General features: G+C 51.5%; 1 protein-coding gene across 2 annotated transcripts; it reads left to right on the top strand.

The window, feature by feature from the left end:
- The first annotated feature begins 84 nt into the window (after positions 1-84).
- On the top strand, positions 85-16,815 carry LMAN2L (lectin, mannose binding 2 like). 2 transcript variants are annotated; one of them, XM_030551824.1, is made up of 9 exons: positions 85-223; positions 902-1,020; positions 4,534-4,651; positions 5,811-5,893; positions 9,764-9,796; positions 11,076-11,237; positions 11,338-11,452; positions 12,599-12,718; positions 13,377-16,815. In XM_030551824.1, the coding sequence occupies exons 1-9, from the start codon at positions 100-102 to the stop codon at positions 13,517-13,519; spliced, it is 1,017 nt and encodes a 338-aa protein (XP_030407684.1). In that variant the 5' UTR covers positions 85-99; the 3' UTR covers positions 13,520-16,815. The 2 variants fall into 2 exon arrangements, with proteins under 2 accessions (XP_030407684.1, XP_030407685.1); XM_030551825.1 differs by lacking the exon at positions 9,764-9,796.
- Positions 16,816-18,718: the final 1,903 nt, after the last annotated feature.

The raw sequence follows: 18,718 nt of genomic DNA on the forward strand, positions 1-18,718 counted from the left end.
TGCCTGGAGGAAGCCAAGGGTGGAGTTGGGTGGGGGCTCCCTGCAGCCAATGAGAGGCGCGGGGGCGGGCGCTAGAGGCACAGGTCGGCCCCGGGGAAGATGGCGGCGGTAGCGCGGTGGTGGCGGGCTGGGCTCCCGGGGCTGCTGCTGCTGCTGGGGGCGCGCGCCGAGCAGACCGAGGAGCACCTGAAACGGGAGCACTCGCTCAGCAAGCCCTACCAGGGTGAGGGGCCCCGCGGGGCGGGGCGGGGCGGGGCTAGGCTGGGGGTGGGGGGGACCCAGGATGGAGGATAGGCTGGGGGCCCCCCTGCGGTGTGTGTGCGAGGGGCTAGGCTGGGGGGCCAGGGCAGCAGGAGTAGGGGGGTGACGGGAGGGGCTGGGATGTTTGGGGAGCAGGGTCGTGGGATAAGCGAAAGCTGTACCTGGGGCAGGGAAGATGGGGGGGTGGAATGAGTCAAAGGGTGTGAGAAGGGGAGTCGGGAGGGGGCAGGCAAAGAAATGGAGGTAGTGCGTTCAGTGGGCAGCCGGTGTTGGGGGAAGAGAACGGCAGGGTGGGGGTGCAGAGGGAGCTGTGGGCAGTGGCTGGAGTATGACACTATTTTGGAGGCAGGGAAGAAGCAGAATGAGGGTGGGTTGGGAACCCCGAGAGAGAAGGGGTGGGGGATGAGCTATGTAGGTGGGGTGGGTGGAAGCAAATGTCTGTGGTGTTTTGTGCACCTGGGAAAGAGAAGGGTAGCCAGGTGGAGAGTCTGGGAGGGAAAGAGCGCAGAGCAGGGAGGTGGGTGGGAAGATGGATAGAAGCGTGAGAAGAGACAGAGCACAGGGCAGTCAGTGCTCTTGACAAAGTCACAGCACTGTACCCTTGTACGGATGGTGCAAATGTTTTCCTTCTACCCCTCAGGTGTTGGATCTTCCAGCTCCTCTCTCTGGGACCTTATGGGCAATGCCATGGTCACGACTCAGTACGTCCGCCTCACACCAGACATGCAGAGCAAACAGGGGGCTGTGTGGAACAGAGTGGTAAGAATAATGTTATCTAGCAAGCTGTGAGGAGTGCTGGCACGCCAGGGTTTTGTATCTTGTGCAGAAGTAATTTCTATCTTTGGGTTGCAGCCAGTATGTCTGAATTCAGGATAGTGAGAGGTAACAAGAAGGTAACTGAGATGACTTGATTTATGGAGTCAAGATTCTCATAGGAATCTGCTGCTGCAGGTCACAGGAAGTGGTGCACTGATGGTGAGAATCCTTAGCTCAAGTGCAGAATGAAGGGTGGATGGGCCTCAGGCAGATTGCTCTCATGAAAACTACTGGCCAGACAGATTTGTGGAATGGTTGTGCAAAACAAAGTCCAGCTACGGTTAATCTGAAACAAGAGTCTTGGCAGTGTCTCTGCTTTCGATGTAGCTACAGGAGATCATTAACTTTGTGACAGTATTCCATTCCATTGAGCTTTTCCTTTGACTAAAAGTGCTAAAAGGCAGTGCATCTAAATGGCTTGCTCCTGGGCAATGGCCCTGCCAATTCTATTATAGGATTTGATCCTAACTCCCTCTATGATTATAGCTCAGACATCCCATTGAGGATCACCATTCTGTTGTGCTCCATGTACGGGGCACATTCTTTAGATCCTGAGTAGATGCAGATCCATGTCCCCTGAATACAATAACTTATGAAAGAGGCTTTTTGTTCTGAGGGAATGTGAACTGTGTAGATGCACACAAGAACCCTAGACCAAAGGCAGATTTGGTATAAGTAATTGCAACTCAGATAAGTCAGTGGACTTGTACCTGGTCATACCAGTATGAATTGGGCACACTGAGTTTATCCTGTAAACTTGATTTGATGTTCCCCTGCTCCCATGTGTAAAGGTTCCATCAGAATCTGAAAACGACTAACCTCACATCTACCTTTAATACTTGGCCACAGCAGCACATGTACCTGGATTCTCTGCCTTTCTTTGGTGGCTGTCAGTTTGAGTCACAAATTCAGCTCTCATCGAATGTTTAGCTAACTTATGTCTTGCCTAAGGAGTGGATATAATTTGCTTATTAAGTGAAAAGCTGGAATTTGAGCCAGAAAGTGTCTTATGGTCTGTATATCTTCCTGTGCTGTTCAGTGCAGGCCTTCTCAACTTATATCTGCTTGAGCCCTCCAACAAACTCATACAGTCTTACTTTGCTGCACTATAGTTGTTGTTTAATGTTTATAGTGCCTATAGTGGATGCTACTTTTTAAAACATGTAATTATATATGATGTCCAAGCTTCAATCACACAGAACTGAAGCTTTGATAGGATGTTTCTCTGGCTTATAGTAGTAATCACACACTTCTTTCCAGAGCTGAAAAATGCCTATTCTTGGTGAGTGCAATTGCCAGGCAAGGGGAAGTGTGGTCTCCTAGATGTGATGCGGACACAAAGGGCTTGCTGTTAGAGGCTTTCTTTTAGGATCTTATGTGGCGCCCATCATCTTGTTGTGCCTATATTCACATGGTGCAGGATCATGACGTAGCTTGTAAGTGTGTGTGCTGGATTTCAGTGTTTGGCAGAGTAACTGGAGCAGTGATTCCCAATCTCTTCCAGATTAAGACCCTCTCCCGTCTCTCACAGGTCTAGCAGGAAGCCCCCTCCCATTTAGTAGTATGGAAGGGCCAGAGTGGTCACACCTCCGTCACACCTGCATCTGCTGGCTCAGGTTGAGCTCATGCACTACAGATCACACCTTATAATGTCTGGCTATGCAGTTGTTTTTAATGTTGCAGTTTTTGTCTGCATTTTGCACAGGCAGTGAATAGGCTTGCCTAAGTCCTATAACAGGATATACAGTAGGAGCCACTCAAAGGCATGACAGTTTGGGATGGAATTTTCTGTGGAGTAAATAGTACGTGAAAGCGCATCACTGTGGTTTTATAGAAAGTTTCCTGTAGAACTACTATGATTTCTGCTCTCTCCACACAAGTACCTCTCTGATTCTGCCTGGCTATCTGAGTCCCAAACTAGTTGACCGTGTGTTGGAGAAAGGTAGCTTGTTCCAAGATCAAAGGCACTGTAGCTATACCAAACCTTTCCAGGTCAGTACTCTTCTTGCAGCTCACTCTGTCAGGGATACTCTGCTCAGGAGGACAGAGTCCTGTCCGTTAATAGCCACGTCCTTTTAGTCCATGGGATGAGACTGTTTTAAGTCAGACATCTCCAAGCCTTCAGAGCGAGTTGGACAGCTGCCTCCTTATATTAAAGAGCTGTGTAAATTGTCTCCATGGAGCTCGGAGGCCTCCCTCATTTCTGCACAATTGTCTGTATGATGTAAGTGTGTGTCTCTGACCTGAACCTGTTCTAATTGTCTATTGTGAGTCTACCTTCCACAGTGAGTTGCCACCTGTCTCTGGTATGTATCTCTGGTGCAGGGCAGGCTTGATGCTGCTGCATTTGGCAATCAATACTCAGCCATGGGCACTATTGCGAGATGTGTCTGACTGTGGATCTTTCTGTTCTTTTATATGGAAATTCAGTACAAATAACATGCTTAAAAAAGGCTGTAGTCAAGGACCCAAATGTAGCTTTTTGAGAAGTCGTAAAATGTTTTTCATTTTAAAAAAAAAATGTCACGGAGAGTGTGTGTGTGTTTGTGTGTGTGTGTTTGTTTTGGATTGGTAGTTCCCCTGAAGTGATTGTGGTTCACATCAGCTCAAAATTAACCTGACAAGTGTAGCTTTGTTGCTTAAGCTGAATGAAATTCAGGAAACTGAACTGATTATATAGTGAAAAATGGACTGTTTTCTTAAAATCCATTGTCTTGTGGCATTGATAATATTGTACAGATGTGACTTTGAAGTGGGCTTTTGACTCCTCATATGGTATGAGTCCAGGAGTCGAAATACCTGTCTAACCACTAACTCGTATCCAGTCTGGATGACTCTGTTATAAAACTATTTACATTCTTTGCACCGATTGGTTCTACGCTTCATCTAATGTTCATAAGGGGGTGTAATTTGTTCATCTATAGTGATGAAATCCAGGCCCCTCCGGGCCCAATTCTGATCTCTTTTCCTGATTTCACTGGTTACTCCTGGGTTAGGACAGTGCAAGATCAGAATCAAGCTCTTTGGTTTTATATCCATGGTTCCCTAATCTTAACAGTGCCCCATGGGATTAATTACTCTTGCTGAAATACGCAAAGTAAGGCAGTGCTGCCTATTGGCAAGGGAAATAAAGGACGAAGAAATCTCTGCCACACGCTCCATTTAGCAGATGTATTTGTGCTAAGGCAGGCCAGCACTTTTCCATGAGGTGGTGGGTGTGTTGGTGCCATGGCTTGCTGGCTGCAGAAAAGCAGCTGTACTGTCTGGCTGGGGACACTGCAGCCAACTGTCCCTCCCCATCCAGATGGAACAGATCCAAGCTGAGATGATGTCCATTATTAACGTTATCTGCCTGCAAACCAATAGCCGGAAGGGCTGTGAATTGCAAGGGGTGGGTAGTCTATTGTCAAAGTCCCCCTGACTGCTGCATGCACTCTCCCCCTTTCTCTTTTGCAGCCTTGTTACCTGAGAGACTGGGAGATGCAGGTCCATTTTAAAATCCACGGGCAAGGCAAGAAGAACCTGAATGGGGATGGCTTTGCCATCTGGTACACCAAGGATCGCATGCAGCCAGGTAAAATGCTCTCACGGAGGCATTGTCTGCAGGGGGAAGTGTTGCACAGAGCTTCCGCTGCTGGCCTTCTCCTGCCCCAGCGGAGACACGCTGGCCAGACGAGCGTCGCCCTTGGCTGTGGGTGTAGAGTGCATGTGTAGTTGCTGCCAACCTTCTCCTTTTTGCAGGAACCGACAAGGAGGGAGCCAGGAGTGACTGTGAACCCACTGTAGCTAGTACTGACATTGCTCTGCAAAAGCTCGGGGTGACCATTGATGGGGGCTCGGAGGAGTCCAACGTGGCTATGAATTCAGCTGTGCAGTAGCAAACTGCTCACTCTGATTTTCAGAGGTGCAGAGCAAGCCCCATTCCTACTGCAGGACTAGAGGCTGCAGTTGCTCCAAAGCTCAGGAAATCAGACTTGTGCGGACTAAGCACGGACTTGGAACACCTGTATTCTGAAACTCTGCTCCCGTTCCCCCATCTGTCAAATGGGGGTGCCTGCCTACCTCATGAGTTATTGTTTGTAAAGAGCTCTGATATCTAGCACTCCTATGTAGACTGCAAAGTGATTCATCAGGTGAGAGTGTTGCTGTCTGCATTTGACAGATGGGGGAAGAGAGGTGCACAGAGGGAGTGGTAGACCCGGTGATTGAACTTGGGACTGCGGGGTGTCGGTCCTGTAACATGGGTGCTGGGCTCTGCTGTTCTGTAAGTGCTAAATGGTGCTATGTGGAGGGGGCTTCAGCCCCCCAAGCACAGACCAAGGAATGAATCCCCTGTGGGGAAGGGGGAAGGTAAGGGGTGACTCATCCACTGCCACTTGCTAACATTCCTTATGAGCTGCTACTGGCCCCATGACAAAGCTACCTTTGGAGGCATCTCCGGCATAGATTCTTAGGGGAAAACTCCTTCAGATGGGCATGTGCATGAAGATGGAGGCTGCTCCACTGGTTCTCATTGGCTACAGGGAGGTAAATGTCTGTCTGACGCTACCAAATATTACTGCAGCCTCTTCAAGCTACTCTTGTGGTTCTGCTCCAAGGTGGGGCCTGTCGATGGCTTGGGGAGTAAATCTACCCGCACACGGGGTGGAAAGCACTCACTCCACTGTCTCTGCTAGACTGTGATAGGACACAGGCTGTGTTGCCCATTGTTCACAATCTGCCATCTGTTCTAGGGCCCGTGTTTGGGAACAAGGATCACTTTCTGGGGCTGGGGGTGTTTGTAGACACCTACCCCAATGAGGAGAAGCAGCAGGAGGTAAGATGGCCTTTTGGCAGTTCGGAGGGAAGTGGGAGATGGATGTGAAGTTGTATTACATGGCGATGCAGCCGTATTGCGTGGCGATGCAGCCAGAGCTTGAGGGCAGAGTCGGCGTATTAGCTCATTCAAAAGGCTTTGGCCATATTTCTAGCTCCAATGCAGCTGTATGGTAGAGAAATGCCAATCACAGACCCGTCTAAACCAGCATTCTCTCCGCTCCTCATGGCTGCAGCTTTTGGTCACTTGCTACTGACACTGCTCTTTTTCCCCTTCCTGGCTCTCTTCCCTTCTGGTTTTGAGCTTGCTGTCTTCCTTGTTGTCCCTCTCCAGGGGACTAGCAGCAGGCAAGTAGCTCTTCATACTTGGAGGGGGCTGCAGGCCAGACCAGGCAGCTTCCCTCTGCAGCCCTTTCTGTGTGTCATGGCATCTGGTGTAGAGGCGCACTCGCAAGGACTGAGCATTCCTGATTAGCTTCTCCTCACTGCTGACTCCCTGTATGAAGTATCGTGCTCTGCAGGGCAAGTCCTGATGGTGGTGGGCATTGCCTTGCTGCCCCAGGCCGGTGTATGTAGGCTGGAAACACCGATTAGGACGTGCTGTGGGCCAGCAATGGCTGCAAACACTTTGCGGGGGAAATGGGAAGCAGTTGTACTCATTTCCCTTGGGGATTTGGGGACTGTCAGCGAGCTGGGGTCAGAAGTGTCTGAAATGTGTGGACCTGTAGTGTGGTGATCCTCACCTCTGCATAGCAGTGGCCTAAATGCCAGCATAAGAACGGCCAGACTGGGTCAGACCAAGGATCCATCCAGCCCAGTATCCTGTCTGCCGACAGTGGCCAGTGCCAGGTGCCCCAGAGGGAATGAACAGAGCAGGGAATCCTCAAGTGATCCATCCCTTGTCACCCATTCCTGCTTCTGCCAGACAGAGACTAGGGACACCATCCCTGCCCATCCTGTCTTATAGCCATTGATGGACCTACCCTCCATGAACTTATCTAGTTCTTTTTTGAACCCTGTTATAGTCTTGGCCTTCACAACATCCTCTGGTAAGGAGTTCCACAGGTTAACTGTGTGTTGTGTGGAAAAAATACTTCCTTATGTTTTGTTTTTTAAACTTGCTGCCTATTAATTTCATTTGGTGACCTGCTAGTTCTTGTGTTATGAGGAGGAATAAATAACACTTCCTGATTTATGTTCTCCACACTAGTCAGGACTTTATAGACCTCTATCATATTCCCCTCCCCACCCTCCTAGTCATCTCTTTTTTCAAGCTGAAAAGTTCCTGTCTTTTTAATCCCTCCTCAAATGGAAGCTGTTCAATACCCCTAATCATTTTTGTTACCCTTTTCTAATTCCAATATATCATTTTTGAGATGGGGTGACCTCATCTGCACACAGTATTCAAAATGTGGGCATATCATGGATTTATGTAGAGGCAATATGATACTTTGTCTTATTATCTATCCCTTTCTTAATGATTCCCAATGTTCTGTTCGCTTTTTTGACTGTCGCTGCACATTGAGTGGATATTTTCAGAGAACTCTCCACAATGACGCCAATATCTTTCCTGAGTGGTAACAGCTAATTTAGACCCCATTTGATATGTATAGTTGGGATTATGTTTTGCAGTGTGCATCACTTTGCATTTATCAACATTGAATATCATATGCCATTTTGTTGCCTGGTTATCCAGTTTTGAGAGATCCTTTTGTAGTTCTTCACAGTCTGCTTTGGACTTAACTATCTTGAGTAGTTTTGTATCACCTGCAAATTTTGCCACCTCACCGTTTACCCCTTTTCCAGATCATTTATGAATATATTGAATAGGACTGGTCACAGACCCCTGGGGGACCCCATTATTTACCTCTCTCCATTCTGAAAACTGACTATTTATTCCTACCCTTTGTTCCCTTTTAACCAGTTGCCAATCCATGAGAGGACCTTCCCTCTTAACCAAAGTAAGCTGTCATGGGATAAGAGCCTTTGGGAGGGACCTTGTCAAAGGCTTTCTGAAAATCTAAGTACACTATATCCACTGGATCCCCCTTGTCCGCATGCTTGTTGACCCCCTTAAGGAATTCTAGTAGATTGATGAGGCATGATTCCCTTTATGAAAACCATGTTGACTATTCCCCAACAAAAGACATTCATCTATGTCTGACAATTCTGTTCTTTACTGAAGTCAAGTACTAAAGTCAGGCTTAGTGGCCTGTAATTGCCAGGATCACCACTCTGGTACTTGCTGGCTAGGGCTTCCTGCATAGTCCTTCTGTAAAGCTGTTCTGGAGAACATCTCCTGTGCTCTAGAGCTGTACAGCGAGACCGTACTGTTACGTGTTATTGAAACAAACGTGGACTAAACGTGTGTGTGTATGTATGAGAGCTGGGCCCATACATGCTTTCACTGAAGAATTGCTTTGTAAAGGAAGCCAGCATTTTTGAGACACTTCCACTTTATCATTAAATTTCCAAGGATATTTTTTTTTCAGGCATTTGGATTTTTCTAAAGTGAGTGGGGAGGAGGAATCGAAGCAGCCAAGATGTGAAAAAAAAATTTGGACAATTTTGTCAGATTTTGCACAAGCTGAGTATTTGTCATCTCGTTCCAGACTTGTGGGAAATACGTGGCTGTTTTCTGGCCACCCCTGAGGTGTGTGGAGATCATCCCAAATTAGTATCCTGTTAATTCCTTTGACTTAAACCCCAGGGCTCTCCTTTAGACTCCAGTGCCTGACCAGCTCAGCTGTGTAGGTGGCTTCTGACCTTGAAACTGATTAAACAGATCTGCAGCTCTTGAATCAGTGTCAGGTTTGGTTGAAACATTAACATTGGCCTGCCCTTGCTCTGTGAAGGGCCTTTGTACCCTTAAGTTGGGTCCTAGAGAATGCTGGGCAGCTGGAGAAGCCACACTCATGGTATTCCAGCTCTTGGAGTTTAATTGAGGATAAAGATCATGATATGAGTCACAATGCAGGGAGAAGTGACAGCATCTGCAGCCTTTCTCTTGCCACAGATTTGTGCTGGCGTCTGGTTACGGTCCTAACCAGACAGTCCAACACAACGGAGGCTTTTATTTCTGTTCAGACTGGGCCCAGTTCTGATCTCTGCCACTGTGGAACTCCATCGATATCTGTGGAGCTGCATGGGATCCTCAGGGAATGGGTCCAGGACTGGGTCCCTCGTGAAAACTGGAGTTCACACCTGGGGCTCGTGTGCCCAGCTCCTCAGGACACTGGTGTCCATGCGGCTCTGGGACTGTCCCTAGCACAGCAACACTTGCCTCAGAGAAGCCAAGAGCCTCTTCCTGAACTGTGAACACTTCTATTCTATGGCAAGAGGGGGCAGAAACACTGGACAAGACAGCATCAAATCGCTCTACTAGTGCCTGCAATCACAGCTCCACCCTCTTCCCTTAGCAGCTCTTCATTCCCTGCGTGTGCTGTGGGAGCACCCTGCTGTCATGCGTTTTTTGTGGTGGACACAGTTAGGGGTGCTGGAGGCATTGTAGATCTGGGGGGTTGTGATTCCAGCCAAGCAGTCCTTTGTTGGCATGCATGCTCAGGTCCTTAGTGCTGGCTTAATATGGGTTTGTGCTGTGGGCTGGGGAAGGGAAGTACAGGGTATAAACTGGGCAGGATTACAGTGTGGGGTTTCTTGGGTCAGCTGCCTTTTTAAGCCATGTGTTCAGTGGTTTGGTACATGACGTGCAAAATGTAGGGTACCCTCAAGTCTTGGCAAGGGGACAGTGTTGGTGGTTTCCTAGGGTACATTTCCTTCCCAGTTTGCAGGTTAATACTAAACTGTCTGGTCGGTGACTCTGTCTTGCTTCTGTACCCTTTCTTGCTCTCAATAATCCTTCTGGACTCAGGCTCAGAAGAGGCGGTATACCCCTGGAAATCAGGTACTTTGCTCCTAGTTCATTTCCAGCCTCAGAGTCCCCTCCCCTTTCTCTGTCATTAGAACTTCCCGAGTGTTTGTGACCTTGCTGGGTGAGGGAAGTGCATTGCCAGAGTTACAGAAATCTTTATCTGACTGGCTGCAGCCAGTGTGGCTGGTTCAGAGCCAGTCTCTCCATCTGCCACCAGATCCCCAGGCCAGCGTACTTGTGCCAGAGTGCACTGGGCTGCTGATTACTTTCCTGTGACCTGAAGGAAGTCTAGCGTGTGCAGCCTCCCCAAGTCCCTCACTCAGGTGCACCTCTCTCTTCCTGTGGCTTCTCCTTATGGCTGTGCAGTTCCCACATGCGGAGGAGACGCTGCAGCTCTTGAGCTGGTCTGTGCTCATGGGTTCCTGTTCCTGCTTCATTTCGTAATAAACAACCCTCTGTTCCCACAACTTGTGCATCTCCGTGCTATGCAGCATTATGCTGGGGGTCTGGCCTGGGTGCACTGCTCGCCTCAGCTTGTCTTCTCACTGCCTTGTAGCTAGAGGAGGGTCCATCAGAAATGAATTAAGCTGCACACACCGGTGGCTCAGCTGTGGTGTGGTTAGCCCGTCTGCTACTGCAGACCTGGGAAAGGACTCTGCCCTTGGGCCTCTGGGCAGGATTGCCCATCTAGAGGAGTGGGAATGCTGGACCCAGTGTGATGCACAATGCACATGACTTGGTGGGGGTTTTGTTTTATTAAGATCATTCCAACTTGGAGGGGGAGAGGAGACGCGTGATCCCATGAACAGTGTTCTGGCTGGGGCGCCTGGGCTGTGGTAGCTGGATGTCACTGTCTCAAAGCCAGCCCAGCACAATGGCACTACTGCTGCCCGGCCTGTGTGACAGGTGTGCGGTGGAGCAGGGGTTCATGCCACACAAACTATCAATGGGAAGTTTGTGGGCAGTCTCTGTAGAGAGAACACCCCTTGGAGACAGAGCCCGTATCCCTCTCTAGACCTGGGTCCCTTGGAGTCAGGATGAGGCCCAGTGGTGGAGGGATCAGTCAGTCCAGTGCCTCCTGCCAGCACTTTGCTCCCTTACAGACCTGGTCCTGCCAGCTGCGTGAGAATTTCAAGCGCTGGCCAAGGCTCTTGTCCGTCTCTCGGCCCTGGTGTCGTGCTCCATGCTGTCAGTGTCCTGTGCATGTTCTCCGCTGGCTGCATGCATTTGGCCTGTTGCCCATGGTTTGTCTTGCCAGGCCTCCGCAAAGCAGTGTGAGGAGACCACTAACCTGCGGCTTTGTCTCCCCTAGCGCGTGTTCCCCTACATCTCCGCCATGGTGAACAATGGCTCTCTCACCTACGACCATGACCGGGATGGACGGCCCACGGAGCTCGGCGGCTGCACAGCCATGGTGCGCAATCTGAACCACGACACCTTCCTCGTGATCCGCTATGTCAAAAGGAGGCTGACGGTGAGTGACTCCTCCTTGAGCTCTCCAGGCCCAGGGCGGCGTTGGGTCGGGAGGGCTGGGCTGGGTTGCTCTGGGTTGAGTGAAGTCTCATGTGTTTCAGATCATGATTGACATTGATGGCAAGCACGAGTGGCGGGACTGTATTGACATGCCGGGGGTCCACCTGCCACGGGGATACTTCTTTGGGACCTCTTCAGTCACTGGAGACCTCTCAGGTACCGCGCTGTGAACCTGGCCAATGCTCCACAAGCGCTAAGGGTAGGCCTGTGCTGTGCCTGCGAGTCTCCGAGCCAGGGTCTCCAGAGCCTGAGCCGAACGGCTGCTTTTAGCGCTGGAGTGTGAGCCTGAGTCTGACCGCACCCTTCTGTTTTCAGTGGAACCACAGGAGCTCACAGGTGACACACTTGTAGGCTTGAGGCACCTGAAGTTCTGCAAGGTGCCGGGAGGCTCCTCTGAGTTGGCATTGACATTCCGAGTATTTAAAATACAAAGCTGCCCACTCTCACACTCCTTCACCCTGACCGCCTCAGACACTCCCTGGCTCTTGTGGCTGCCTGCAGCTGAACCTCTGGTGCGCACAGCCTGCAGTTAGACAGGGACCTTGGGCCGTACTTCAGGGGTTTAGAGCAAGCATCTCTTTTGCAGGGCACTTCTTGAGCTTTCTAGCGCATTAGCTCTTCCAGTATAGGCGGGAAGACCAGTTGCACGGACACTGATGCACAGCTGTCTGGCCTGTTGAGGCTCTTGTCGAAACTAAAACCTTGCCTGTTTCAGCCTGTAACGTCTGTGTGAATTCCATTCAGCTTCTGCCATAATACCCCAAAGTACTGGCCTGTCTGCTTTCGTAGTTCTTAAGCCAGTTTAGAGCAGATTTGAATCAAGCCTCTACAAAAGCACGTTGAGCACAATGCCTGGATTCATTGTTTGCTCCAAGCAAAGTTCCTTTATTTCCAAAATCTCTGCAGATGCTCTGGGAATTGGAGCCCCTGGCAGGGGCAGTTGAGTAGTTCTGCTAATAAGTGTGAAAGAAAGACAAAGGCAATGAATGTCTCTGAGGGCAATTCTAATTTGCTGCCTTCAGGTGGCTGAGTGGACTTTAAATCAAGGGTGCTCCCCGGCTGAACAACTCATTTCTCAGCCTGAATTTAAGTGGCTTATAGGTTGTGGAAAAGTGTGTTGTGTTGTGCTGGGCACAGCACTGCCCTGCCCTGGAGAGCTGAGTTCTGCTTGCTCCATACATGGGTGCTTGGCTCTGTTTGAGCAGATGTTCACTGTTTACCTCTTCCAGCAGCTCTGCCATCCCTGGTCAAGATTCCTCTTCCTGCCTGCTGTCTAAGACCATGTTTCTCTCGTGCCCCTAGATAACCACGACATCATTTCTCTGAAACTCTACCAGCTGACGGTTGAGCGGAGCCCAGAGGAGGAGAAGCGGGATAAAGAGGTGTTTCTGCCCATTGTGGACAACATGAAACTGCCCGGAGGTGAGTAGCGCACGGGTTGGTGAGGTGCAAGGCTGGGAACACCAAGTACCTGCTTTCCCCACCAGGCGGGCTATTCCCATCATTGGGTGGGGTCCTCACACCATCTGCTGAAGCTCCTGCCTGTGAGCCCCTCTGCTTGAATGTCTCCCTTTTCTAACAGTCCTAGAAAGAGGGGACGGTGTGACCAAATGCTGAGCACTGATGTCCCTGCATCTGTGCCAGTGCTCACTGCAGTGTCGGCTTCTCCAGTAGCCCTGCAGAGAGGAGCAGCCCACAGCCTCAAGCGGGGATTTAGGTGTGTCTGCAGCACAGCATGCCCTGGATCTCACTACTTCCAAGCGCTGGAGACAGGGTGGAGGTAGCCAAAACCCCGTGTGTGCTTTGAGATCCTCTGCAGGCTAGTGACAGTGTAGCATTCAGTCTCTGAGCCAGGCTCTCTCGCTTCTCCCTGGAGACCGAACCCAAATCCCATAGCTCAAGATAAATGCAAGTGCCTCATCTTGGATGAAGCGCTGGGGAAGGTGGGAGCTGGACGGCTGTCTCCCCTGGCCACTGCAGAGATGGGCAATGCAAGGAAAAGCCTATGGCCGTAGTTTCTGAGCGCGTGGTCTCTGCGGTTGCTAACCTGGGCTTGTGCCCCTCTGCCTTTGCCCCACAGTGGAGGCCCCAGTGGAACCCATGAGTGGCCTGGCCCTGTTCTTAATTGTGTTCTTCTCGCTGGTCGCCCTGGTGTTTGCCATTGTCATCGGAGTCATTGTCTACAACAAATGGCAGGAACAGAGCCGGAAACGCTTCTACTGACCTTGGTGCCTTCCCTGCCCCTTGCCTCGGCAGACTAGCCGCTCTGCTGGAGTGGGCTGGCACAGATGCCAGAGGCTAGCTGAAGAGAAGCCCTTGCCTGCTCAGCCCAGACTTTCCAGAGCCCCTTCAGATGACTGCTACTTTGCTGGCCCCCATGGGGACCGCTGCTGTCTCTCTTCGTACTCTAGGGTTCCCAGCAGGAGTGGATGTCCTGGATCATGTGGGGAGCACACTTTGTGTGACATGTCATGCATCAGGGAGACCTAATCCCCCTGACTCTCTGGAGGTTGGTGCAGTGACAGATGGGCTGTCCCCCAGCAGCTCTTGCTTTGCAGGGTGTTTAGAGGATGCTTGGGGCGGGTGGAGCTGAATGTTGTATTGTGTCCGTGTTGGTGAGCCTTACGTGTGCTATCTGGGGATGTCCCACAGCCTAGCTAGGAGCCAGGCGCTGAAGACTGTAAAATCCTAGAAAAGCTCCTTTGGCTTAAGGGTGAAACTTGGCCAAACAAAACACGTCTAGCTGAGAAGAGTAGTGCTGGCCCCTCCCTGGCCCCTGCAGGACATGAGCCTGGCCCTGCCCCCAGCCCCACCGCTGCTCACTCTGGCAGCCTGTCTGTTGCAATCCAGATGGTTTGGCTGCCTTAGGCTGGTTGGGAAAGCCAAGCTCATCTGCCCCAGGCAGCTTTAAGCTTTTAATCCTGGTTTTGTGGTAGTGCAGTTGAATTCTGCACCATGAATGAAATACTCCTTGTCCTGCTGCTGCTCCTCATTAGGAAGTGGGTGAACTGGGAGCTGTGCTAAAGGAAAACCCCTCATTTTACAGTCACCCCAATGTGGTCTGGGCATGAACACAAATATTGGCTGCTGGCCTCCCAGTGCCACCCTGAGCCTGCCTGATGTCCCAGCAGCACGGCAGGGAAAGCACTGCTCTTCCAGGCTGTGGATGGGCCTTGATGCAGCTGGCTCTTCTTGGCCTCTGATGGAAATTGGCCTGAGCTGCTTCCATTCAGTGCCTCCACTCTGCCACTGCTAGCATATGGTCACCTCCTCTTTCTCCCCGACAACTGGGCTCTCCATCCAGGGCCGAGAGGTTTTGCTGCTGGTGAAATATGCACTAAAAAGTCTCACTGCAGCCAGTCCGAGAAACTGTTCGGATCCTGGGCTCACTGCACAAGGGTCAGTACGTCTGTGTGCAGGGGCTCCATGACGCTCATTGCTGGGAATGTGGTGGGCGAGGGACGGCTAGTCCCAACCCACTTCCCGTTCGTTCACATGAAGCCAGGTTACGTTGCTGGGGTGGGGTTCACGTGGTCATGTTGCTGTCCACATGAATGGACTCGCCCAGCAACTGACTCTTTTAACACTGGGTTTCGTTGTAATAACCACTCGCTGCTGTCAGGGGGGCCTGGCCCTCCACCACTGGATCACTGTCTGCATGCAGTGCTGCCTTCCTCCCTTCTGCGTACCTCGGCCTGGAGCCAGCCTTTGCACAGGGGCTGCTTGCATGGCACCGTGTCCTGTTAGTGGTGTAAGTGTGATGTGAAAAGGGTCAGTTCTCTCTTCCTCGCCCAGAAACCTGATGCCAGCATTTGTACATGGTCCCTTTGTGTTTCTGAAGGACCTCGATCTGGCTGCTGAGGCAGGAGTTTGGAAGCATGCTGGCAAAGGAAGGTCAAAGGGTTTATTGGCCTGGCAGAGACCTTAGCCATGCTTGGGAATGAGAGCTCTGATCTCTACAAACATTGGGTTGCCTTTCAGGGAGGGTTAGTTATTTCCTACCTCAGTGACTGCTGTTCGAATGAGTTCTTGCTTTCTGTAGGTCCTGCTGAGTCGCTCATAATATAGATGCTGAAGGGGGTAGAATACGGGAACATGTACCGATAGAATCTCCAGGGGACCTGGTTACAAAACTTTGTCCTTGACACTGTTCCATTCTGTAGTGTAAACAGGCCTGGAACTGTGTGCTCAATGTGGACAAGGCTTGGCTGCCCTATGTCTGGTTAAATTGGACGCAAGACACCAGAGCCATGTTCTCACCTTGTTCTAGCTACCCATGTCTAACTGGATCTCTTGCCCTTGTTACAGTGACAGTAAAACCAGGCCCTGCTGGCTCCTCCTGCCCATCAGGCCATCTCTGGGTGCAGTAACCAGGGCTGGGCTGAGGTAGAGGAAATTCCCAGACTCCTCAGAGGAACCTGCCCTTTGAGGGAGGAAGGTTTAGATTCAGAATGTCCTCTCCCTTACAACTCCTGTCCTGGCTGCAGATCCTGGATTCCCGATGTCTCTGCACCCCAGGGTGGCCATGGCCCAGCTAATTAAAGAACATGGTTATTGTCCAAGACTTTCAAAAGGGACTTGTGATGGTAAACCCTGCTCTGCTCTGCAGCATGCCAGCCAGTGGCACTGGGACAGGTTGGATTGATCCTGGAGCTGTGCTAACATGGGGCAGTGCTGCTGGCACGTGGCCCAGACAGGACGCAGATGAAGCAGCCATTGTAGCTGGTGCTCGGCAGAAAGCAGATGTGTTGTTAACCGAAGGGTTCCTGAGCTCTGCTGGTGGGGTGCCCTGTTTGCCAGGAGCTACCACGACTGGTGTCCAGATGGATGCTGCAATTTGTAGCCTTAATTCAATGGACGTTAGTGGCATGACACCTGATCAGCAGAGGTGCGGGTGAGAATCTGTGCACTCTTTGCCCTGGTACCTGACGGACTGAGTGTGAGGGTGAAATGGGGCAGGGAGAAGCCAGCTGTCCTGGTATAGTAAACCCTGTAGCTCCTGTGCTGACAGGATAATGTGGCCTTACTGAAGTGGGGAGCGGCTGCTTGGTGGCTCTGCTCTAGATGCTGGTTCGAAACACCAGGCCATGTTGAAATAAGATCCCTGCTTGTGTATCTTTGAGTTCCAGCCTTCACGGCCTTTGACTTGCCCATCTGCACTATTTCCCTTCCCAACACAGTTCAGAGCCTTGGAAAATCAGTGATGAGGCTTGGGAGAGGTGCTGCCTTCCTCTCTGCAGAAAGGATCTGGCTAAGATACATTTGCTCCCATGACTTCATATCTAAGCTCCCTGTTCTGAGGGTGGCAAACTGGCATTTGCTGTAGCAGGGAGGTTTGGCCTGGTAGGATGGATAGGGGGAGATTTTACATGTGGCAAAGCAGTGGGACAGCCTGAAAGCACTGGGTCTGTTCTTGCCGCTTTTAAAACATTTTACCCGATCAACAGAACTGTCTGTACGTGTGCCTGGTTCTGCATGTGTAATTTGTGTCCTGGAAATAAATACACACATGCCCACCAGTGGGGGTCTGCACTGCACTTCATTTCGGGGTGCTGCTCTCCTCTGCCTGTCTGGGATGGAGGGGTTTTGATTGACCTTGTAGTTCTATAAAGACCAACGCCAGGTGAGTACGTGTCCATCTTCACTCCTCGAAGGAGTTTCACGGGGAGCGCAGGAGTAAGAGCTGCACTTTCGGATGCTCACCTGATCCTGCTGCTGCGGCTGGTAGGTACAATCCTATCTCAGTCACTGAAGTGGCTGAGGGTATGTCTACAATTTTGCAGCGCTGGTTGTTACAGCTGTATTAGTACAGCTGTATAGGGCCAGCGCTGCAGAGTGGTCACACTTACAGCAACCAGCGCTGCAAGTGGTGTTAGATGTGGCCACACTGCAGCGCTGTTGGGCGGCTTCAAGGGGGGTTAGGGGAACGCGAGAGCAAACCGCGGGGAAGCAGGTCTCCTTCCCAGCGGTTTGCTCCGGTGTTCCCCGAACCCCCATGCAAGCAGGTCTCCTTCCCAGCGGTTTGCTCCAGTGTTTTTTGAACCCCCGTGCAAGCAGATCTCCTTCCCCGCGGTGTGCTGTCGGGTTCCCCGAACCCCCATGCAAGCAGGTCTCCTTCCCAGCGGTTTGCTCCGGTGTTCCCCGAACCCCCCTGCAAGCAGGTCTCCTTCCCAGTGGTTTGCTGCGGTGTTTTTTGAACCCCCATGCAAGCAGATCTCCTTCCCCGCGGTGTACTGTCGCGTTCCCCGAACCCCCGTGCAAGCAGGTCTCCTTCCCAGCGGTTTGCTCCGGAGTTTTTTGAACCCCCGTGCAAGCAGATCTCCTTCCCCACGGTGTGCTGTCGCGTTCCCCAAACTCCCGTGCAAGCAGGTCTCCTTCCCAGCGGTTTGCTCTCGCGTTCCCCGAACCCCCCTGCAAACCGCGGGGAAAGAGATCTGCTTGCACGGGGGTTAGGGGAACGCGAGAGCAAACCGCGGGGAAGGAGACCTGCTTGATTACCAGAGAGGCTTCCTCTGGTATGCTGGGATACCTGTTTATTCCATGGAGGTCAAGAAAAACGCTGGTGAGTGTTTACACCTGATGACCAGCGCTGGATCACCAGCGCTGGATCCTCTACACCCGAGTTTCAACGGGAGTACGGCCAGCGCTGCAAACAGGGAGTTGCAGCGCTGGTGATGCCCTGCAGATGTGTACACCTCCTAAGTTGCAGCGCTATAACTCCCTCACCAGCGCTGCAACTTTGTGGTGTAGACAAGGCCTGAGTGTGCAATGTGGGAAATCCCACTATATCCGTGTCTAATTCCTCCCCCGAGCAGGGCCAGCTCCGTGCTGGGCGGGACACTGGGCTCAGTTCTAAGCCATCCCAGCCAGAGCGAGCGGGAGTATGCTCCTGCTTTGCCCTTCTGTACAATGAAGATTAAACCCCTGCTGCTGGCCTAGCAGGTGCACAGCCAGGCTTGGGGCTTGCCGCAGTGAGGTCGAGCACTGACCCCTCCCACTAACTGAAGCTAACTCCAAATGCTCCTGAAAACCAAGTCCTACATGACTTGCCTACAGTGCTGGAGGAGATCACTGGCAGAGGTGGGAACAGACCCCAGGAGTCCTGACTCCAGCCTACAGTCCTGATCCAGTATAAATGCCCTAGAACAAACAGGCCTTATTTTGATCATTACAACTCATGTAATATCACAGCAGAGACTGACAGGAAGAGCTGTGCTTGAGGATGCTGGCATAGGGGGCCTGGCTCTAGCAGCCTGGGTATGCTCCACTCAATCCCTCATGGGGGACTATGGCCCAGGGGCCACATCTGGCTCTCCAGACATTTTAATCCAGCCCTCAAGCTTCTGGGGCTTGCCCTATTCTGGTACACCAGCTGGGGAGTGGGGTCGGGGGCTTGCCCCACTCCCTGCAGCTCCGAGAAGC

Source organism: Gopherus evgoodei, chromosome 2 (genome assembly GCF_007399415.2).
Source record: "Gopherus evgoodei ecotype Sinaloan lineage chromosome 2, rGopEvg1_v1.p, whole genome shotgun sequence".
Taxonomy (NCBI): domain Eukaryota; kingdom Metazoa; phylum Chordata; order Testudines; family Testudinidae; genus Gopherus; species Gopherus evgoodei.